Source organism: Pelophylax lessonae (assembly GCF_965119305.1).
Source record: "Pelophylax lessonae genome assembly, chromosome: 9".
NCBI lineage: Eukaryota > Metazoa > Chordata > Amphibia > Anura > Ranidae > Pelophylax > Pelophylax lessonae.
This window is the reverse complement of record NC_138776.1, coordinates 103139733-103163987: the sequence shown is the minus strand read 5'-3', so window position 1 is coordinate 103163987 and position 24255 is coordinate 103139733. Positions and strand designations below refer to the sequence as shown.

At 41.9% G+C, this 24255-nt stretch overlaps 1 protein-coding gene across 1 annotated transcript in view; it reads left to right on the top strand.

Moving 5' to 3' along the window:
• Nucleotides 1-19924, top strand: part of LOC309564245 (C-type lectin domain family 12 member B-like) — a gene marked incomplete at both ends in the record, with an annotated part of 38587 nt that extends 18663 nt beyond the window's left edge. The window contains 2 exons of the mRNA XM_082268871.1: nucleotides 17238-17389; nucleotides 19907-19924. Coding sequence (XP_082124997.1) covers nucleotides 17238-17389; nucleotides 19907-19924 — 170 coding nt within the window. The remainder of the gene's footprint in view (nucleotides 1-17237; nucleotides 17390-19906) is intronic.
• Between the last annotated feature and the right edge of the window lie 4331 nt (nucleotides 19925-24255).

Sequence of the window (24255 nt, the reverse complement as noted above, 5' to 3'; positions counted from 1 at the left end):
CTTGTCTGCCTGTTACCCCGACCTCGGCTTACCCATCACCATTCCATGTGTCCTGAGTGGCTGCTTCCCTTCTCTCCCTACGGAGCGTGACCTGGGGGACTCCAGGGGCCAAGACCTGGGCCCAGCTGCAGCCAAGTCCATCCTCACCACTAGAGGCTCTGGTGAACACCTGCTGGGTCTTAGACTCCGCACCCTGGGGAATCTTGGGCTCACGTTCCGGTCCATCCGCAGCAGTCTGCTATCGGGTTCACTACCTTGCGCTGCTCCCCTGCCTCCAACAGGGTGCAGTTGTCACCTGGTCACAGGTGACCTGACACATACAAACAGAGCAAGCCTAGACATATTCTTCTTTGGAGCATCTACCTCCAGAAAGAAGGGCTGGAAAATGTCAGAATGTATAAGAATAGATGCTGAGAGAAAGGTCGTTTTAGGTTTGTGGAAAGCCTCGACTGCCTCAGGAGGCCAGGTTCTGGCAACAGCACCCTTCTTGGTCAAAAAAGTGATTGGGGCCACCAGAGTGGATACTTTATAGGAGTTCAGAGCCCAATGAATGGAGACCGGTATGATAAATCGGGGGAAAGTGACAGAATTCAGGTTCTGGTCTAGATCACCTAGACCAGTGAGTTTCCCAGATGGTGAGGCCAAGATTTTAATATGACAGCCATGCAGTAAAGCCATAGGCCGTGTTTCAGGTGACGCAATGGCTCTTGTGGCTTGAGGCTTGTCCACCCTAATTACATAGATTCTTAAGGTGGTGGCGTAGTTGCAGAGGTGAGTTATTCATGAGCTAAAGGACCCACTGGGGGGCGACGTGGACCAGCCATTTCCAGATCTCGCTCCTGGAATCAGACATTGAAGTTAAAATGAGGTCATCCAGGGTGGAGGGTATGGTTTTGCCAGCTAGTTTATCCTTAATACAATCTGCTAAACCCTGCCAAAAAGTTGCAGTAAGGGCCTCATTTTTCTATGTTAGTTCCGTGGTCAAGGTGAGAAACTGAACTGTGTATTGATGACCAACAGTCATGCTTTCTTGATAAAGCTGAAGAAGTGCTACAGCAGCGGATGAGGCCCTACAAAGCTAGAACCAGGTCGCAGCCCCCAGGTACACCCAGCTGAAAATGCAGAGACCATTTAGCATGTGCAGAGTACAACAGCAGGGGACTGAAGGGAAAAAAAGTTAAAGAGCCAAGGTCAGGACAGGCGGAAGGCAAGCACATACAGAAGACAAAGCCAGGATCAGTACACGGGTAGTCAGACAGGATACACAAAGTAGTAAGCACAGAGAACTGTTAAGTTGCTCAGGCAAAGTGGGCTGGACTGGGAACATGGGGAAGATAACTGGGAGTCGGACCAGGAAGTGATGGAGGGGAAAAGAAATAAAAACTAAGAGAATTGCTTTCAACGCCCATAGATAAGTGCAGAAGCCAACAACACATTTGAAAGGTATCAGAAGACTAGGAGAACACTGCAGCAAGGAAATACGACTTTCACAGGCAGGAAAACTGCAGGCTAAATTATGAATGCCTCTTTCAATGCACTGTAATTATGGCATATTATTGAAATGCACCTGTCCTATAAATTTGCATTTCAAATCTAAATGAAATTTGTTGCTGCTGGGGAATTCTTAAAACTGAATTCAAGAACATGCAAGACAGCAAAAACACCTGCTGGTTCCTGGACTGGAATGGTGTAATGTCAGTGTCTACCACTAGGTGTTTCCCAAGAGCCAAGAGTGTCTACTTGCTGGTCATCCCATGATGCTGATTGCTGGAAGGCTATTTAGCTCCAAGGCACTTCATTTTATTTGCATTAGCATTCTGCCTGTGTGCCTGCATCTACTTGGTATCATCCTTTTCCTGAATTTCTGTATCCTCTCTCTACTACTTGTAAACCCCCTGTTACCCTGCCTTTTACCTGACCCTGCTCTGTTGCCCATTTATCTTTTCTTTGTATCTGTTATTTTGTATATAGTTAGTTTAGTTAGTTTTACCTTGTCCGCTTGTTTTCACCAGATTTTACATGAGATTCATCTTGAATATGTTTTGTGTGACTTATGTTGGTGTTTTTTCACAATAAATTACCTTGTTTTAATTTAAGAACAGTAGTATAGTTCTCCCTGCGTGGGCATACATATTCCGTAACACCGGTAACAATACTACAATACCAGCACTTAGAACTAACAAGCAGACAAGAGGGCATGGATCTTGTGCAATAAAATCAAGCTCAATAAAGATGGAAATCCCTTGAAATGTATTGCCTGGTCTCCCTCCTTGTTGTCACTTTCTGCACCCTTTACCCTTGGAGGTACAAGTGATAGACAGCTTCCTCCACTACTTTCACAGAAGTGGGTCTCATGTGATGAACTATGGGCTATTTCATCCCCAATACTTGCCACGTCATGTGGGCTGCATCAGACTGTCTCCCTCTGGCCTGCTTAGTGTGATGAGTTGGGAAATTGTAAGTTGCCACTTTGCTTTAATTTAATATACATATCTTGCATACATACATGTGATTCATTTGCCCTTGTCTGTTCTCTTTTGTTGGATACCCTCCATTTTTGTGAAGCAGCAAGATTAAATGCACCCTGAACCTGTGGATCACCCCATCCATATATACTGTAAGTGCTGCCTGTGGAGGACTCTGCATTTACAGCACTGTGTGCTTTTCTTCTGCTTTCTGTTTGTCCTAGGGGCACTTGGTATGATAACAAACTGCTTAGAATGCACATGAAGTACACATATGTAAGCTATCTTACCTGCCAAAGGATTTGTAAGGGCCTTTGTAAACTGACTTTGATGGTCAATTGTAGTGTGCTTCTTATATCAGCTTGCCGCTCTTCTGAGATCATTCCGAATACTTTGCAGTTACAGTTGACCTGCATTTAATCCACTTCAGCTGCTTTTGCATTCAGATCTACCTTTATAGTGGTACTGAACCAAACAAAAGCCAGTTAAGGCTGTTCTTAAACCTGTTCAGGCAGTCAAATAGGATTTTTTACATGTGTACTATTAAATATTGCTACATTTTACAGTACAAAACATCAAAAGAAATAAAAACATTACATGTCCATGTGCTAATCCTCTAAATTGAGTCTCAAAAGCCAACGGACAGGTACCCCTAAAATACAACTAAATTATCTTCATATATTGAACTTATGAAATACAATTTTTTGTATTTAATATATCCATAAACATGTATGACTGAGAGGGTGATTATTCTTGGGCTCAGATTGAAAAGTATATCTGTGGAAGGAGGCAAGGAATTGTTTGGGGTGTCCTCTCATTATTAACCACTAATTAGGCACTTTTTTAGAACTTGATGGTTCCTCTCTTTGGACTACTTTGCTGCCCATCTCACTTTTCTTGACTTTTGAGCCATAGTTTCTAGAGCATCCACCCTTGGCCTAGACAAAAATGCAGCATAATGTTTAACACAACTTCTGCTATGTCTTTATTCTCCCTTAAGCACTTGCCGATCACACCATAGCAGATTAGTGCTACAGGGTGGCCGTTCTGTGCAGAATCACGTATATACAGTATACAGCAGCTTAGATAAGTATTAAACCACCACCATTTTTCTACGTAAATATATTTCTAAAGGTGCGATTGACATTAAATTCATGCAATCTATACATGCAAAGAAACCAAAATAAATACGTTCAGAAATTAAGTTATGTGTATTAAAATGGCAAAGTATTGAACACGCTAACTGAAATGTATTTAATATTTCGTACGAAATCCTTTGTTGGTAATGACAGCTTCAACACACCTCCTGTATGGAGAAACTAGTCGCATGCATTGCTCAGGTGTGATTTTGGCCCATTCTTCTACTCAAACAATTTTCAAATCTTGAAAGTTCAGTGGGCCTCTTCGTTGAACTCTGGTCTTTAGTTTGTTTCATAGATTTTCTATTGGATTCAAGTCAAGTGATTGGCTGGGCCATTCTAACAGCTTTGATTTCTTTCTTTGAAACCAATTGAGATTTTCCTTGGCTTTGTGTTTGGGATCATTGTCTTGCTGAAATGTCCACTGTCATTTCATCTTCATGATCCTAGTAGATGGCAGCAGATTTTTTATCAAGAATGTCTTGGTACATTTTCCGGTTCAAAAATTGTATTATTATTATATATATAATATATTATTACCAAGTCCCTTAAGAATAGGTGACCAAACCAGTTTCATAGTGCAGTAACAGAGAAGCAGCCCATTTTAACACAACATACAGTAACTATAGAAGGAACACTGGCAAACAGTAATGGTCAATGCAATGTGGACATTTACACAGTAGCACAAGTGGTTCAAGACAGGGCACAACTAGTATACAGAGTGCGGCTAACGTCAAGTCAATACAAAACAGACCAACAAATCAGTACTATTGAGGAAGACTCACTGGAAAGAAAGTCAAGCCTGAGGATGATGTAAAAGAGGAAGAGAAAAGGAGTGGGGGGAAAAAAGAGAAAGGGGGTCTGAAGTGGATACAGCCAGTGGATGAGAAGTTGTGTGTGGTGAGCGTGCATACAGGCCATGGTGTGCATTACCTATTGTTTTCTATGAAACAATTGTACTTGCTAATTTCAGATCTTTCTAAAGCTCTCCACAAATGGTCCTTGGCTCTTGGACAACTCTTCTGGAAATTCTTTTCACTCCTCTGTCAGAAATCTTGTGAGGAGCACCTGGTCGTGGCGGGTTTATGGTAAAAGGATGATCTTTCTATATCCATATTATGGCCCCAGCAGTGCTCACTAGAACATTCAGAAGTTTAGAAATCCTTCTGTAACTAATGCCATCAGTTTGTTTTGCAACAATAAGGTTGCAATGGTCTTGAGAAAGCATCTTGCTTTTACCCAACATGAGTTGTTTCTTGTGTCACACCTTGTTAAATTTTATAGGCTATCGATTTAGACTGAACCAGATGATATTAATTTGCACTGACAAGGTGGCAGGATTGCTTTCTAATTACTGATAGATTTCAGCTAGTAGCTTGGCTTTCCATGCCTTTTAACACCTCCCTTTCTTTATGTGTTCAATACTTTTTCCCTGTGTCACTCCATTTTATTACACATAACTTAATTTCTCAACGTATTTGTTTTCGTTTTTTTTCAATGTATGGATTACATGGATTGTTACTGACATGTGGTAAAAATGTAATGTCAATAGCACCTTTAGAAATATATTTACCTAGAAGAATAGTGATGTATTCAATACTTAGTTTACCCACTGTACATGATTCTGCACTCCCAGGTGGTGAGCGAGTGTGCGCGCCGCCAGCGCGCCGCTTCTTCTGTGATGATTCACAGCAGAAGCCAATCAGAGGGTGCTGGCCAATGGATGTCCACTGGCACCCACTGACTGCCAAGGAGAAATGCTGGCTGGAGCTCTGCCTACAGTATGTTAACAAGGCAGAGCTCCGTCCTGACAGAGGGAATGTGATGGATTTTCTTTCCTTGCGAAGCAGGGAAAGAAATCCATTACATCCCTTAGTATAAGCATCACACAAAGTACACAAAAACATTGTCTAGGCACACATTTAACCCTTTGATTGCCCTCAATGTTTAACCCCTTTCCATCCAGTGTCATTAGTACAGTGCATATTTTTAGCACTGATCGCTGTATTAGTGTCACTGGTTCTCACAAAGTGTCAGTGTCAGATTGTCTACTGCAATATCGCAATCCTGCTATAAGTTGATGATTACCGCCATTACTAGTATGAAAAAATAAATAAAATTCCAGTATATATCCCATAATTTGTAGACGCTATAACTATATATACTGTACATATGTAGCAGAATACATATTGGCCTACATTTATGAAGAAAATTTTTATTGGAAATGTTTTATAGCAGAAAGTAATATATATATATATATATATATATATATATATACAGTGGGTACGGAAAGTATTCAGACCCCCTTAAATTTTTCACTCTTTGTTATATTGCAGCCATTTGCTAAAATCATTTAGGTTCATTCTTCTTCCTCATGAATGTACACATAGCACCCCATACTGACAGAAAAACACAGAATTGTTGACATTGTTGCAGATTTATTAAAAAAGAAAAACTGAAATATCACATGGTCCTAAGTATTCAGACCCTTTGCTCAGTATTTAGTAGAAGCCCCCTTTTGATCTAATACAGCCAGGAGTCTTTTTGGGAAAGATGCAACAAGTCTTTCACACCTGGATTTGGGGATCCTCTGCCATTCCTCCTTGCAGATCCTCTCCAGTTCTGTCAGGTTGGATGGTAAACGTTGGTGGACAGCAATTTTTAGGTCTCTCCAGAGATGCTCAATTGGGTTTAAGTCAGGGCTCTGGCTGGGCCATTCAAGAACAGTCACAGAGTTGTTGTGAAGCCACTCCTTTGTTATATTAGCTGTGTGCTTAGGGTCATTGTCTTGTTGGAAGGTAAACCTTCGGCCCAGTCTGAGGTCCAGAGCACTCTGGAGAAGGTTTTTGTCCAGGATATCCCTGTACTTGGCCGCATTCATCTTTCCCTCGATTGCAACCAGTCGTCCTGTCCCTGCAGCTGAAAAACACCCCCACAGCATGATGCTGCCACCACCATGCTTCACTGTTGGGACTGTATTGGACAGGTGATGAGCAGTGCCTGGTTTTCTCCACACATACCGCTTAGAATTAAGGCCAAAAAGTTCTATTTTGGTCTCATCAGACCAGAGAATCTTATTTCTCACCATCTTGGAGTCCTTCAGGTGTTTTTTAGCAAACTCCATGCGGCTTTCATGTGTCTTACACTGAGGAGAGGCTTCCGTCGGGCCACTCTGCCATAAAGCCCCGGCTGGTGGAGGGCTGCAGTGATGGTTGACTTTCTACAACTTTCTCCCATCTCCTGACTGCATCTCTGGAGCTCAGCCACAGTGATCTTTGGGTTCTTCTTTACCTCTCTCACCAAGGCTCTTCTCCCCCGATAGCTCAGTTTGGCCGGACGGCCAGCTCTAGGAAGGGTTCTGGTCGTCCCAAACGTCTTCCATTTGAGGATTATGGAGGCCACTGTGCTCTTAGGAACCTTAAGTGCAGCAGAAATCTTTTTGTAACCTTGGCCAGATCTGTGCCTTGCCACAATTCTGTCTCTGAGCTCTTCAGGCAGTTCCTTTGACCTCATGATTCTCATTTGCTCTGACATGCATTGTGATCTGGAAGGTCTTATATAGACAGGTGTGTGGCTTTCCTAATCAAGTCCAATCAGTATAATGAAACACAGCTGGACTCAAATGAAGGTGTAGAACCATCTCAAGGATGATCAGAAGAAATGGAAAGCACCTGAGTTAAATATATGAGTGTCACAGCAAAGGAGCTGAATACTTAGGACCATGTGATATTTCAGTTTTTCTTTTTTAATATTTTTAATAAATCTGCAACAATGTCAACAATTCTGTGTTTTTCTGTCAGTATGGGGTGTTATGTGTACATTCATGAGGAAGAAGAATGAACCTAAATGATTTTAGCAAATGGCTGCAATATAACAAAGGGTGAAAAATTTAAGGGGGTCTGAATACTTTCCGTACCCACTGTATATATATATATATATATATATATATATATATATATATATATATATATATATATTTATTTTTATTTTTTTTTTGTCTGTCTTTTTTTTGTTTATAGTGCAAGAAAAACAAAATGCAGTGGTGATAAAATACCACCAAAAGAAAGCTCTATTTGTGGGGAAAAAATCACATACATTTTATTTGGGTACAGTGTTGTATGTTCGCGCAATTGTCAGTTGAAGTAATGCAGTGCTGTATCGCAAAAAATGGCCTGGTCATGAAGGGAGTAAATGTTCCAGAGGTCAAATGGTTAAGAACTCCCGAATAAGAAAACTATTGTGAAATGTGTTGAGACCAGTAATATCCTATCTCCAATTCTCTTTTTTTTAGTTCTTTATTTAAGACAAAGGTTGGCAATTACAATGTCCAGAGTATTATCAGCTCAAGGCAACTCAGATATCTCAGATAAATATCACTACCTTGTCTCTGCTGTCTGACAAGGCTGTTTTCATTTTAAGATTAGTGGACAGTAAAGTGGGATACAAACTATAAGAAAATTGGGCGAATGATCATCCGATTTTCCTTGTTAATTCACAGCAAATCGAAACCGATGAACGAAAATTTGTACAAATATTTTCTCGAACGACAAAGGCTTTTTTTTTGTTGTTTATTGTTTCTGATCTTGCGCAGTATTTCTTTTCTGATTTTTCTTGTACTAAAATTGTACAAAAACCTGACAAATTAAGGGCCGGTTCACACATATGTGATGCGGGAACCCTGCGAATCCACTGCGGGTTCCTGCATCGCACTCAACTCGCAGGCAGTTCACACTGCCATGCGTGAAACGCTGGGGGTGTCAGTCCAAAGTTAACACCACCCCCAGATCAGTTTGCATTTCGCAGTGCGAACTGTCACTTAAAAAATGAATTGGATCACATAGGTGTGAACACCCATGAGATCCAATTCTGGTGCTGACCAAAAAAAGGGTCCTGTGTGACTTTGGTCCGAATGCAATGCAAATTCAGCCATACAATCTGTACGGCTGAATTTGCAATGCACAGACATTGCATGTGATTTGCAGAGCAGTGTGGTGCAAATCACATTCGATCTCTGACATTGCATATGTGTGAACAGGGACTAAACAAAAATTGTTTGTTCTGTTACTATATGAGAAACATTTTGGAGTTTGTCCCTTTGGAAATTTTTGTACAAAAAGTTGGAATCGGCTGTCGAAAATTGTGTACACACTATAAGAAAATCGCACGAAAGTTCTTTGGACAACAATTCTCGCCCGATTTTCTTATAGTGTGTGTATAATCCTCTGCTAGATAAAATTAAACCCATATATATGTTTCTTTTTTTTTTTTTCACAAAAAGGTGCTTTATTGAGGTAATGAAAAAAAAACATTAACAATATAGTGAACAGTTGTAAAAGTATATAACTTAGGCATACCAGTACATCACACATTAGGTCAAATAGTATAGTCTCAATAGTGCAGCATTAAGCCCATGTGATAAGGCGTTAAGAAATCATATTAGGTTAATAACAAGGGATGGGATGGAATTTAGCGGAACTATACTGTGTGAATGCGCAGTAACAAGAGCACTCTATCATTAGCATAGATTTAGGAGTGTAGATCTTAAAAGGGTAAGTCACCAATAGATAGAAGATTGAATGGTGACAAAGGTAAAGAAAAAGGAGGAAGAAGTAGAGAGACTTGGATAGAGAAAAGAAAGGAGAGAGAGGGAAAGGAGGGTAGATGATGAGGGGAAAAATGGGGTGGAGGGGGGGGGGGGTGGGAATGGGAGCGAATTGGTGTTGGGGCATCTGTTGGTAGACAAGTACAAGGGGTGTCAAATGGCAAGCGACTACTTTTAAATCCTCTTCATGGGAACAGGAATGATGGGAAGGTGTCCAGAATCGATATCTCAGTAAAAGTGGGTAAGGTTACCCACAAATGCTTAGCACTCAGATTTTAAAAGGTCATATTCCTTGGAGACAGAGAACAGAGACCAATTGGCCCAGAGTTTGCGGAAAGGTTCATGCCGTTCCGATTTTAGTGCAATAGTCCTTTCCATTTCGTAAATTTGGTCAGTTCTCTTGATCCAATCTTTAATCAGTGGTGGTTCAATTGAATTCCATTTAAGAGGGATTAGACTTTTGGCTGAGTTCAGTAGATGGCGTACAAGGGAGTATTTGTAATTTTTGTAGGATAGGGAGTTTATGTGTAGCAGAAATGTAGGTGCGTCGAATTGTAAGTCAGCTCCGGTAATATGTTTGATCCACTTGGCTATAGAGGACCAGTAGATGGTAAGTCTAGGGCAGGACCACCAAACGTGTAGGAATGTACCCCGTGCTTGGCCACATCTCCAGCATGAGTCGCCAAGCCCGGTGTACCATCTGTGTAATTTGACTGGTGTTCTGTACCATTGCGTTCGGATTTTAAATGCTGTTTCCTGCATTTTAGTGCTCAAAGAGCATTTATGAGAGAAAATACACAACTTCCTCCATTGAGCCTCTGTGATTTGCAATCTCAAGTCTTTTTCCCATATCAGTTTATATGGATCTGGCTGAGTTTGGGAAGGAGTACATAGCCATTTATAAGCCATCGAGGTGACTTTTCTCATCGGTGTACTCTTCAGGCAGCATTTTTCAAAGTTTGATAAATTCCTAGTGAATAGGGATCTATTTTTGCTGTTGTGGAGGAAGTCGTGTTCTTGTAAATAATTCCAAGGTGTCAGGACATGAGATGGTGAGCATACATTTTTTAATTCATTGAAACTGAGGAATTTAGATTTAGAGAAGCAGTTAAGTGCAAGTACAGGAACGTGCGTCCCCTTATTCGATTTGCAGAAAGATTTGTTATCCTGACCTGAAGGAAAATCAGGATTGATAATGGGCTCGGGCAGGTAGAGAGGTTGAATTTGGTCATAATTTTGCGGAAGATATCCAGAGTTGTATTAATCAAAGGGTGTGACTTAATTTCCCTTGGGATTGAAGAGGGATTGGTCCAGGGAAGCACCTGGGAGTCCCACTTGGACCAGTGTTTCTCTATGTTTACCCACGCTTTGGACGAGCTGTGGCAGTGCCAGTCAATCATCCTAGTTAAATGTGTGGCATAGTAGTAGTGAAGGAAGTTTGGGATGCCCATGCCTCCATCTTCTTTACTTCGATAGAGATATTGCATTTTGATTCTGGGGTGTTTATCGGCCCAGATAAAAGATCTTTGTAGAGAGGTAAGGCGCCGGAAGAATAAGGGTGGGATGTGTATGGGGAGATCATGGAACAGGTACAGGAGTCTCGGCAGTATCGCCATCTTTAAAATGGCGGCCCTGCCGAACCACGAAAATCTCCCCCTGTCCCACCTCCGTAGGTCCTTAGATAGGGACACCAACAAGGGAGCATAATTTGCCTCATATAGAGAAACAAGGTTTGGTGTTAGTCTGATGCCCAGGTATTTTAAGGATGTGGATTCCCATCTGTAAGGACAGTTGGCTCAAGTCAGGTTTATCATGTCGGAGGGTAAGGTCAGGTTTAAGGCCTCTGATTTAGAGTTATTTATTTTGAAATTGGAAAGAAGTTTATAGTGATTAAACTGTTTGTTGAGGTTGGGGATTGATATGTGGGTTTGGGCAATGTAAAAAAGAAGATCATCAGCGTCGGCTGAGACCTTGTGTTCCTTACCATTAATGTGAATGTCCTGAATGGAGGGGTCTAAATTAATGGTCCTAATTAGGGGTTCTAGAGCAAGGATGAATAGAAGTGCAGAAAGGGGACAGCCCTGTCTGGTGCCGTTATATAGGGTCAGCGGATCGGAGAAAACCCCATTGACTCTCACTTTTGCTTGTGGGTCGGAGTAGAGAGCACGGATCCAGGACATAAGGTTGGGGCCGAAACCAATGTGTTCACAGGTGGCAAAAAGGAATTTCCATGCCACTCGGTCGAAAGCCTTTTCTGCATCTGTAGAAAGCAGAAGACCTTTAAAACCGACCGATTTGGTTCCGTGGATCAGGTTCAAAGACCTGATCACATTGTCTCTGGCTTCTCTACCAGGCATAAACCCGACCTGGTCCGGCCCAATGATCCTCTCAAGATGTGGTCTGATCCTATCCGCCAAGATTTTCGTTAGTATTTTTAGGTCAGTGTTGAGCAAGGAAATTGGTCGGTAGCTTAAGCATACCGATGCATCTTTGTCAGGTTTGGGTATTACAGCTATATGTGCCATTAAAAAATCTTTAGAGGGTTTGTGACCTTTCTTGATAACATTGAGTGCAGCAGTGAGGTGGGGAGTTAAGGTGTCATTAAAAGTCTTAAAATATTGTGAGGTGAAGCCGTCTGGCCCCGGGCTCTTGCCCGGTTTCAGAGCTTTAATTGTTGCTTCAACCTCCTCTTTGGTGATGTCCAGTTCCAGAGACGCAAGACTCTCCGCGTCCAAAGTAGGCATGCCACTTTGAGTCAGGTAATCAGTGATCGTCTGGGCTCTCGTAGTTTCAACGCCAGCCGAAGTGTTATATGGGGGGATGTTGTACAGTTTAGCATAAAAGTCTTTAAAAGTGTTGGCTATGTCCCTGGGGTCATGAATGAGGTGTCCTTTACTATTTTTGATGTTTAAGATCTTGTTGGCCAATTGAGCTTCTCTGAGCGCTCTTGCCAGCATTTTGCCTGATTTGTCCCTTGTTCGTAATAAATAGATTTTTTTAAGAAAAGTATACGTCTTGTATTAGAGTCTAAGAGGCATCGTAACTAATTTCTCAATTGGAGTAGTTCCTCTTCCACTTTTTTAGCCAGTGTTTGTTTGTGTTTCATTTCAAGAGTACTAATTTTAGTTAATAGGTTGTTCTTTAGTTGTTCCCTCTCCCGCTTCCTCTGCGCACCAGAGCGAATCAATTCACCTCGGACTACTGTTTTGTGTGCCCCCCAGACCATAAGAGGCGAGATCTCTTCAGTACAGTTCTCAGTGAAATAATTAAATTGGATACTAGTTTGAGTGGGTTGGTCCAATAGGAGAGATGCATTAAGTCTCTTAATGCAGGATCGATCCCCCTTATGCGCAGGTGAGGCCACTAAGTGAAATGATACCGGGGCATGATCAGAGATGGTAATTGAGCCTATTTCAGCTTTTTTAACATCAGTCAGATCCCTATGGGATATAAACAGGCTGTCAATCCGGGTGTATCGCTTGTGTGGTGCGGAATAGAAAGAGTAATCTTTAGTGGAGGGGTGGAGCGTTCTCCATACGTCCACTAGTGTAAGTGAATGTAGGGCTTGTTTGATTTTCTTGAGTGCTGAAAAAGCTAGGCAGGACTTGCCTGTTGAGGTGTCTTGGAGAGGGTTAAGAGGGACGTTGAAGTCTCCTCCCAAAACAATACAACCTGTCGCAAAGCTTTTGAGCTCCGATATCAAGTGATTGCAAAAGGTAACGTGGGCTTTGTTAGGGAAGTATGCGTTTGCAAGGGTTATTGATTTATTGTCTAGGGTGCCTAAAATAAAGAGGTATCTACCATTGGGGTCAGAAAGTTGTTTTTCAAAAGTAAAAGGGGTATCTTTATGTATTAGTATGGCCACGCCTTTAGTTTTGGCTAAGTCGTTGCAAGCGTAGTAGGCTTTAGGGAAAAATGTATTTGATAAATCTGGGTGGAGGGGCCCTTTAAAATGAGTTTCCTGTAGGAAGATTACTTGGGGTTTACATTTCTTAAGTTCGTACATTAGTTTTTTTCTTTTTTCCGGAATATTTAATCCATTAACTTTATGTGATACCAAAAAAGGATTCCCACCCAGTTGCGAGTACACCATCTTGTACGTGTGTGTAGTCCCTCAGTGAGGGTCGCTCCTGTAGGTTCTTCAAATACCTGAGGAACAGAGGGGGGGATGGTATACGTGGAAGCAGGAATGGGAAGGTATAGGGAAGGAAGGGTGGGGAAAGGTAGGGAAAGGGAGTAGAGAAGAATAAAGAGAAAAAAGAGAAGAAAGACACTAAGTAGCGCGAAGACTGCCCAACTCCTGTTGGATTTAGGCTGTGTTCGCTAGACTGTAGGACAAAATCACACTTATGAAAAAAAAAAATAATACAATAGTTAGTTATCCTTGTGGGAATGTGGAAGGTTGAGCAGAAGATTGACCTCTGTTCAAGTGAATCTAGTGGTCAAGTACTGCAGTGAGCCTCCAGCAATCCCGATCTCCATCATAGGCAAATAAGAAGAACAAAATGTTAATAGTAACATTATGAAACAGGCATCAAATAGCAATGCTTTAACATGGAACCTGTCTGAGGTGTTGTAGCTAGCAGTGCATTAGACTAGTGGGCAACAGAAGAACAGCCCAAATTAGGAGTTGCTGAACATATCTCGATGTAGGGATAAAAGAGGAGCTCTATCCTGGTGTCCCTTGTGAGTGAATGAGGACTTGAGAAAATGGAGCCTGTATAGGAAAAGAGATAGTATCTGCATATTAGTATGTCATGCTAAGGGTACCTTCCAGGTTCAGATACAATGTTCAAGATCTTCAGAAGGTCCTTAGGGGTCCTCAGACGACGTATGGAAAGTTCTTCCAGAATACTAGGCCAATGGTACAATCTGTAAGGAAAGTCTGCAAAAAGGAGAAGTAAAGGCAATCGACAACCAAAACCGACAAGATATTGCAGTACGTATGATGTAACCCCTGGGCTTAAACTATAAAACTTTTCAAGGAGTAAGAGTACTAGGGGGTAGGACAGTGTGTACCAGAGAAGGTGAGGATCCAAAATCAAGAACTTGGTGGTACAGGATGCAGAAATCCAAACAGGTACAAGGATATGAGAAAGGGTGTATGGTTCATCAAATCCTGTGCAATGGCTCCATCTATCGTCGACATTCAGAACTGCAGGTGAAGAATTAGTGTCTCAGATCAGGTTACTTCAATAGGGCAGAATGAAGTGCTGTGTGGGAAACCCCCACGTGTTAAGCAGGTTGTAGGTAGTTTATATAGCCAGAGGAGTAATACCTCAAGAGGAAACCCTGGACCTAGGAGTTTTGGGGGTCCTAGGGGAAGCTCCGAAGAAAGGATTTAGTTCCCGTTTTCTTTGTTGTTTCCCCTTTTTGTAATGGGGGGAGCGAGAGGTGGATGCTTCAGGTTCTTCAGTAGTGGAACCATGTGTTATGGGGAACAAAAATTCAGCATACTAATCTGGCAACTCAATTTCATCTAAATGTAGATTGGCGCAGAAATCCGGGAGTTCAGCGGGTATGCGCAGTAAGAACTGCTTCCCTGCAAAGGAGGCTTGTAATGCGAAGGGGAACTTCCACCTATATTGAATGTTTTTGGCTCTGAGAGCGTCAAGCAAAGGTTTAAGATCTCGCCTGTTCTTGAGTGTTATAGGCGAGAGATCCTGGTATAATTGAATTGTGCTCTCATTAAAGAGAATACGTTCGTTTTGCCTTGCTTTGAACAGGATTTCCTCCTTTAAAGGGTGGCTTGTGAGGCAGCAGATGATATCTCTAGGGGGTGCTTCATCCGGTGGTCTGGGGCGCAGGGCTCTGTGAGTTCTTTAAAACTCAATAGGGGATTTTTCTGGGCGCTCAAGGAGACTATTAAAGACCGATTGAAGTGCTGACTTAATTTGTTCCCTCTCAACAGATTCAGGGATCCCCCTAACTCTGACATTATTTCTTCTCCCCCTGTTATCCAGATCCTCAAGTTGTCTGTTCATAGTGATTAAATGTGCTGAGTGTGACATTGTAACGTCCTCCAGCTTTTTTATCACTTTGTCTCTGTGTCTCCCTGCCTTTTCTGTGGCAGCCATTTGATCAGACAACCTGTTAATGTCTGCTTTGAGGTCTATAATAGCGGCGGTGAAAGAATTCTTAATATCAGCAGCTATGGCTGTCATGGATTTATAGGTGAGAGGATGATCGAGGGGTTCAGAATCGCCTACCGTGTCCTCTGTGTCTGCTAAGGAATCGGTCTCATGGTCTCTGTCCTCCTCATGCTGAGCAGCCCGCGCCATCTTGGATCCGGAGGTTCCCTTCCTTGTGGATCAAGATAATCCAAAGAAATCCGGGATATTTTTGGTGCTGCTGCCGGTTCCGGATCTTGGGGTTCTAGTGCTTTGTCCTGGCTTCTGAATTCTGCCCATATTTTGAGAGCAGGATGCCTGTGTGGGCTATGGAGATCGGGTTGTGAGGAGAGCTTCCTTCTCAAGCGGCCATCTCTCCCGCGCGCCAAGCCACGCCCATATGTTTCAACTGTGTATTTAGTCTGCCTGTAGTTCAGGTTTAATGGTGCATTAATCAGATTACAATTGTTCTGTATTTGTGGGGATGCAGCTGTGGACAAGCTAAATTGACACCCTGGTACTTTTTAAGAGCATAGGTCTCCTGACCTACAATGTTTTACCTTTGTTGTGTGCTACCTGTTCTTAGTAATAATATTGAAATGCACATAGAGTATTCTGCACTTTAGGAGTAACTGAACTTCAGAAACTGTGCCCAAGAAAGGGCAGGCCAAGGACAAAGTCACAAGTATTCCAATATCGGCAGTTGGTGTCTCTGTGGCAGATTCATAGTCATTCAGACTGTGTTTTGCCTGCAGTTCAAACGCGCAATTCTAGGACATGTTGCATCCAAAGAAACACAGCACAATGCAATGCAGCTTCTGAACTGTCATGTGTTCTGCTCAATTAAAATCAATGGGATTTTGCAGACCTATGTTCTGTGTGGGTTTCCGAACGTATGACAAAGGAAAACAATGCCCGTTGACACGAGTTCTTACCATGCCATGGTCTGCTCTGTGCCTCTGTGTGGGTGCAGCCATCTTGGTAGAGGCAGGGGTTTGCTACTTCATGTCAGTGTCTCCAGCAAGGGGAACAGTGGATAGCACAATAATGACATACCAAATCTTGTGAGATTAGCAGTTAGAGGCAGTAGCGCCTTAGATCTCAAAATGCAGATATACAGATATGAGATTGTAGGTATGGAGTGCCTAGGCATACCCACATACTAGGAAGTGCATTTGAAGACTGCTAGAAAGGATACTAGGATACTAGGAAGAGAAATTGGAAAATTAAAGGTCATTTTTGGGGTTACTGCTTAGAAACAATTAACATTTCTAAAAGTTCTCTACAGCATAGCAAATTCAGCAAAGTTCAGCTCCACTTTACTGCAGTACTGAATCTTTAAAAAGAAACACTATCATGCCAAAAAAGTCATAACATCAACTGACCTTATTTATGTATACTGCAAGTTATAGTAATTTATGGGCCTACTGTTTATATTACTAATCACATTACTGTTCATGTGTGGAATTTGGTTGCCATATGTTACTACTGCACTTAAAGCATGTTAGAGCAAAATTTAAAAAAAAAAAAAAAAATGGTACATATCTGGAATGCATATAAACGTACATGTTTTATCCTTTTAAACAATCTATAAGTGCAGAAAAATAACTGTTGATGTGCCAATAATAAAATAAATAAGAAAAATACTTATAATAGTATACTTAGAAGAACAAAAGGGAGCAAATAAGAGAAGTTCGTTTTTAGGGCTTACATATACTTTAAAAATTAGAAGGTAAGAATAGGAAGACACGCTGAATGAGGTCAGATAATGTTATCACTAGGCCATAATTCTGTCTTGATGGGTATTCTTACTTTCACAAATGAATCCTTTCAAACTAAACTGTGTAAGTATTTAACTATTCTAACCAATAAAAACCCAAAAAATAAGTTGATTTTAGTATTGTTAAATCTCTCATTTCAGAATGTAGATTATGTCCTGTTGGTTGGCATTTGTTTCAAGATACCTGCTACTTAATTTCTTCTTCTCAAAACGTTAAAACATGGAATAATAGTCGCAAGAGTTGCATTGAGAGGAATTCTCATCTTCTGACCTTTGAATATGAAGAGCAGAGGGTATGCATATTTATGGCACACAACTATTTTCATAGTTTAATTTAAAGACTAATTTAAGGTATTAGCCTATCTGTAATATATAATCACACTGAAATGTCCTCCCAGATAGCAAGAATAACTTTCCACAAATTTGTGGCAGTGTTGAATTGTAAATCTGTAAATTGTTGCACATTATCACTGGGAAGTTGTACACTTGCAGAGCACTTGAAGCCCAAGTTCTAGTTAACACTTTTCCAATTTGTAGCAAATATGCATGGCACGTCTCTAGCAAGAGAAAAATTGTGGTGATGAGTCTACAGCAAGAGCTCTGCAAGTCTACAGCATGAAAATTCCATCACAGTGCCCCCTGTGGTGGGATGACTATAGTACAACATAACTGAACCAGAACATGCAGCAGACTTGTAGAATGTTTGCAAAGAAAGAGGATCTGGAGTCATGCAATGCAGACTTGCTGCAATAAACTTGTGACGCTTAGCAAGTCTAGAAATAGCTTAGCAAGTCATTTTCAAACTTGCAGCATAATTACTTGTTATCTGGGCTCATACCAAATCCCTCAAATCACTGCATTAGCAGTCCAGAAAAGAGTAACTAAATCCCCAATAAATTATAGAACTCTTACTGTGCCACCAGAATTTTTTTTTTTAATTATTTAGTCAGTATACACTTTATTAACAAAAGTATTGGGATGCCTGCCGTTACACGCTAATGAACTTTAATGGCATCCCAGTCTTAGTCTGTAGTGTTCAATATTGAGTTGGTCCACCCTTTGCAGCTATAATTGCTTCAGCTCTTCTGGGAAGGCTGTCCACAAGGTTTAGGAGTGTGTCTATGGGAAAGTTTGACCATTCTTCCAGAAGCGCATTTATGAGGTCAGGCACTGATGTTGGACGAGAAGGCCTGGCTTGCAGTCACAGCTCTAATTTATCCCAAAGGTGTTCTATCTGGTTGAGGTCAGGACTCTGTGCAGGCCAGTCAAGTTTCTCCACCCCAAACTCCCTCATCCACGTCTTTATGGACCTTGCATTGTGCACTGGTGCGAATCATTTGGTGGAGGGGGGATTATGGTGTAAAGTTTTTTTTCAGGTTTGGCTCTTAGTTTAAGTGAGGGGAACTCTTAAGGCATCAGCATACCAAGACATTTTGGACAATTTCGTGCTCCCAACTTTGTGGGAACAGTTTAGGGATGGCCCCTTCCTGTTCCAACATGACTGCGCACCAGTGCACAAACAAGGTCTATAAAGACTAGGGTGAGCGAGTTTGGTCTGGAGAAACTTGACTGGCCTGCACAGAGTCCTGTCCTCAACCCGACAGAACACCTTTGGAATTAATTATAGCAGAGGCTGCAAGCCAGGCCTTCTCGTCCACATCAGTGCCTGACCTCACAAATGTGCTTTTGAAAGAAGGGTCAAACATTCCCATTGACACACTCCTAAACCTTGTGGACAACCTTCCCAGAAGAGTGAAAGCTGTTATAGCTGCAAAGGGTGGGCCAACTAAATAAAAATCCCTACAGACTGGGATACCATTAAAGATCATGTGTGTGTAAAAGCAGGTGTCCCAATACTTTTGGTTATACAGTGTATGTTGTTTTTTATCATCATTCCAACAGTTATTGAGATTAGTGGTGGTTATTATTATTGCAGTGTATATTCCACCTGATGTAAATATTAGTAGTAGCCCTGGATAAACTCATAAAGGGGATTGGAAAATACGAGCCTGGTTATCCTGATGGGATCCTTGTTGTAGCAGGAGACTTCAATCAAGTAAATTTGAAGTCCATTCTCCTAGGACGCAAACGGTCTGTGAAGTGTGCTACTATAGTGGATAATACGTTAAATAAGGTTTTTTCTATTATTAAAGCGGCAGTAAACTTTGAAACATAAAAAAACTTTTTCCCAGCAAGGTAAACGCATAATGTGCTAGTATGCATTGCATTGCATACTAGCACATTATGCTGTCACCGCTACAGGCTTCCCTCTTCACTCGATCTTCCTTCCAGGTTTGAGGGCTGTGGCGACTTGAATGGCAGAGCCTCAATGACATCACTCCCATGGATGCCTATGGTAGTCCCCGCCATGGCATAGAGCTCTAAAGGAATGACACGGGTAGGTATACCATTCCTTTAGAGCACATGCGTCGGTGATGTCACCAGCTGTCAAACAAGCAAATATCAACAAAATAGTGCATGTTTGGGAGATATTAATTTAACCTACAGGTAAGCTTTATTATAAGCTTACCTGTAGATAAAAATCAAAATGCAGAGTTTACTACCACTTTAAACAAGCCTATAGAGCAGGGATCCTCAAACTACAGCCCTCCAGCTATTGTGGAACTACACATCCCATGAAGCATTGTAAAACTCTGACATTCACAGACATGACCATGCATGATGGGAATTGTAGTTCCTGGACAACTGGAGGGCCATAATTTGAAGACCCCTGCTATAGAGCAATTCCATTGTCCCATTCATGTCTCCTCTCTTTACTCCTAACACTAGTTTATGCTCCTGTTATACAGAGAATAAGTCCAGAATAGACAATGGGTGATTGGCTGAACAACCCCCGGTTCGGCTTGCGGCAGAACATTTGAACATCAGAAAAGTTCGGAACCGAATAACAAACAAATGGAAGTCTATGGGAACTGAACTGAAAAAATCATTAGTGCCCATTTTGAAGGCTTATATGCAAGTAATTGGGCGTACAATGGTTATTGGGCTCCAGGTACTGCCTGGGGACATGTATCAATGAAAAAAAAGTTGGTTAAAAAAATTATTTTTAAATGAGCAGTGATATACTGATGCTGAAAGCGAAAGCATCAAAATGAGAAATAACAATAAAAACGAAAAAATTAATTTAAATATACAGTATCTCACAAAAGTTAGTACACCCCTCATATTTTTGTAAATATTTTTTTATATCTTTTCAACAACACTGAAGAAATGACACTTTGCTACAATGTAAAGCAGTTAGCGTACAGCTTGTAGAACTGTAAATTTGCCGTTCCCTCAAAATACCTCAACACACAGCCGTTAATGTCTAAACTGCTGGCAACAAAAGTGAGTACACTCCTAAGTGACAATGTCCAAATTTGGCCCAAAGTGTCAATATTTTGTGTGGCCACCATTATATGTCAGCACTGCCTTAGCCCTCTTGAGCATGGAGTTCACGAAAGCTTTACAGGTTGCCACTGGAGTCCTCTTCCACTCCTCCATGACGACATCATGGAGCTGGTGGATGTTAGAGACCTTTCGTTCCTCCACCTTCTATTTGAGGATGCCCCACAGACGCTCAATATTTAGGGTTTAGGTCTGGAGACATGCTTCGCCAGTCAATCACCTTTACCCTCAGCTTCTTTAGCAAGACAGTGGTCCTCTTGGAGGTATGTTTGGGGTTGTTATGTTGGAATACTGCCCTGGGGCCCAGTCTCTGATGGGAGGGGATCAGGCTCTGCTTCAGTATGTCACAGTATATGTTGATATTCATGGATGCCTCAATGAACTGTAGCTCCCCAGTGCTGGCAGGAGTCATGCCGCCCCAGTCCATGACATTCCCACCACCATGCTTGACTGTAGGCAAGACACACTTGTCTTTGTACTCCTCACCTGGTTGCTCCCACACATGCTTGACACTATCTGAACCAAATAAGTTCATCTTGGTCTCATCAGACCCCAAGACTTGGTTCTAGTAATCCATGTCCTTAGTCTGCTTGTCTTCAGCAAACTGTTTGTGGGCTTTTTTGTGCATCCCCTTTAGAAGAGGCTTCCTTCTGGGATGAAAGCCATGCAGATCAATTTGATGCAGCATGCCAGTGACCCCCCATCCCTTCAGCACTGATACATCTATTTCCCAAAGACAACCTCTGGATATGACGCTGAGCACGTGCACTCAAATTCTTTGGTCGACCATGGCAAGACCTGTTCTGAGTGGAGCCTGTCCTGGTAAACCGCTGTATGATCTTGGCCACCGTGCTGCAGCTCAGTTTCAGGGTCTTGGCGATCTTCTTAAACCTCATCTTTATGTAGAGCAACAATTATTTTTTCAGATCCTCAGAGAGTTCTTGCCATGCCATGAGGTGCCATGTTGAACTTCCAGTGACCAGTATGAGAGAGTGAGAGCGATAACACCAAATTTAACACACCTTACACCTGAGACCTTGTAACACTAACGAGTCACATGACACCATGGAGGGAAAATGGCTAATTGGGCCCAAGTTTGACATTTTCACTTAGGGGTGTAATCACCTTTGTTGCCAGCGGTTTAGACAAATAATGGCTGTGTGTTGAGTTATTTTGAGGGGGCAGCAAACTTACACTGTTATACAAGCTGTATACTCTCTACTTCTTCAGTGCTGTCACATGAAAAGATATAATAAAATATTTACAAAAATGTGAGGGGTGTACTCACTTTTGTGAGATACTGTAGTGCCTGGGGGGTCCCTTAGTCTGCCTGTAAAGTGGCACATCTGTACTGTGTATAGAACCTGCTGCAGCAATAATGACATTTATAAAGCCAAAAAAATGACATTTTCCCTGCAAGCTTTCTTTGTTTTGTAAACAACTGCTTTGGGAGGCAGTCTGTATGATGAGGTCACATTTTAGTGCACTCGGAACAGAATTAGAGATTTTTTGGAAATATTCTGGTGCCTCTTTCACAGACTTTGGATAGAAGTAACAGGTGCAGAAAAATTGGGCTTTGGGTTTTGGTGGTGCCTTCACACTGTAACCCTATAGAGGTACTCTTGATAAAAGCAAAAGTTGGCCTTGCTGTCAAAAAATGAAATGATATGCATCAAACAAGTGTTGAAATATTTGTCTTTAGATGTTAAGCGTACCCATAAAACCTACACCAAAAAAATTCTTAAATAAACAAAGATAAAAAAAAGGCGCTGGTACAGGTGTTATAAAATAATCCAAAAATTCAAAATTAAATATATAAAAAAATATTAAAATGTGTGAGTTTGCATGCTAAATACGGTGCTATATACCATATGAAAGTGAAGTGCACAGATAAAGCAAATTGCACATAAATAGTGTACAAGTGGTCCCCCTCAGGAAGTAAATGAAGTGATAATAATAAGTGGTAATATTAAATCAATAATGCAAAAATGTATATACTATAAAGTGAATATATAATCAAAAATGCCACACATATGTGCAATAAAGTGGTTCCAGATAATATAAGTCCATGCAGGGTATCCGAAAATGTGTGTTCCCATCAAAGTGATGAAAGCCGTGACAAACTAATATGCTCGCCAGAAAAGGGCAGGTCACACGGACCTAAACCGTATGTTATCCACTCCAGATCCCTGGGATATATGCTCTCCTCCTCCTCACTCCTCACAGATAAAGGGTCTCTGGGATCCCTCACTCAGTGTGTGGTATGGAATGGGGAAACAGGAAGCCACAGTGTAATCTGTTCGCCCAACACTAGTCTACAATATAAGGAAATTAGAACTTGTCCAGATGGTACTCTTTCACGATTGCAAGACAACTTTGAAAAAACAGACTGGGTTGTGTTTGAGCATCATGATTTATATTTGTATACAGACTCTGTACTGAGTTATATAAAGTTTTATGTAGACAATACAATACAATACAATATATGTCTACTCAAATCAGAAGCCCCGAATGACTAAAGAAGTGCAAATTCTTCCTAGAGATGAGCAATAATGCCTTTAGGAATTGGGACATGGTAGCAGATAACGTTATATAGAGGTATATAAGGGAAAGAGAAGCAAAAGTAGCACATAAGATGAAAATAGAGGAATATTTTAAAGAAAATAAAATGCAAAAAGGATGGAGGGGAATATCCACCAAATACAGTGTGGAAACAGGGTCGGCGTTACCGCTACCGCTAGGCAAACTAGGCAGCCACCTAGGATGCACTGCCGTCTAGGGTGCAACCACCGCCGCTGACTTACCTACTCTCCACTGGGAGGAGAGGGCACCTGGAGCTTATCAGTGTGTCTCTTCCTCTACCTGGCTGTCTATGATTGGCCCTGTCTGTGGCGGTGCGGCAGCAATCAGCAGCACTCTTGGGGTGTAGGTGGCTGGGCATTCATCGCTAATCAGTGGTGATTAGCGAGGGGCCAGCTAAGGGCAGATAGGTCTGAGCCCAGGACTTGGGAGAACAGCTCCACGGCAGCCGCTTCCTCCCTGACCTTGCCCCCCTGACCCGCCGCCTAAATAGGCGAGAAGCAGCGGGCGCAGCGTACCCCTTGCTTCCAGAGCATGGACAGCTCCAACTTCCTCTTCGTTCTAACCTGAGGCCTAGACCCGGAGGACAGGCTGATTGGGGGCACAGAGCTGTAACAGAGGACAGGCAGGAGGCGCAGGCTGCTGCGGGAGCCAGTGGAACTGGATGGATCAAAGAAGATCAAACAGCCAGACTGGCATCATGGCATGGAAGGTACCATCCATCATCATACACAGACCTGGCCTGCACATCTGGGACAATGTAACATCTCATCACCCACCTCACTACCCTTTTTCTCTCTCTCAGCCTTCCTCTCCCCTCCTCTCCAGGGGATGAAGTGGAGCCAGGTACTTCACAACCAAGTCGTCTGTCAGAAGATTCTGCAGACAGTGAAGATGATTTGGAAAACCAGAATGTAGGTTTTGAACTTGCTATGGTCCCACCACTAGTTAAGGCGGTTAAGGAGGCATTAAAATGGGAAGATCCAGCTCAGTCCCCAGCCAAACAGAAGAAATACTTCAAACATCTCAAAAAAGAGCGTTCCCATTTTCCCCTCCTAGGGGAATTGGGAGAAATTATTACAGACGAGTGGCAGGGAGTTAAAAAGAGAAACTCTTTGTCATCTAAGGTCTCCAGAATGTATCCCTTTAAGGATGATAAGGTGAAACATCT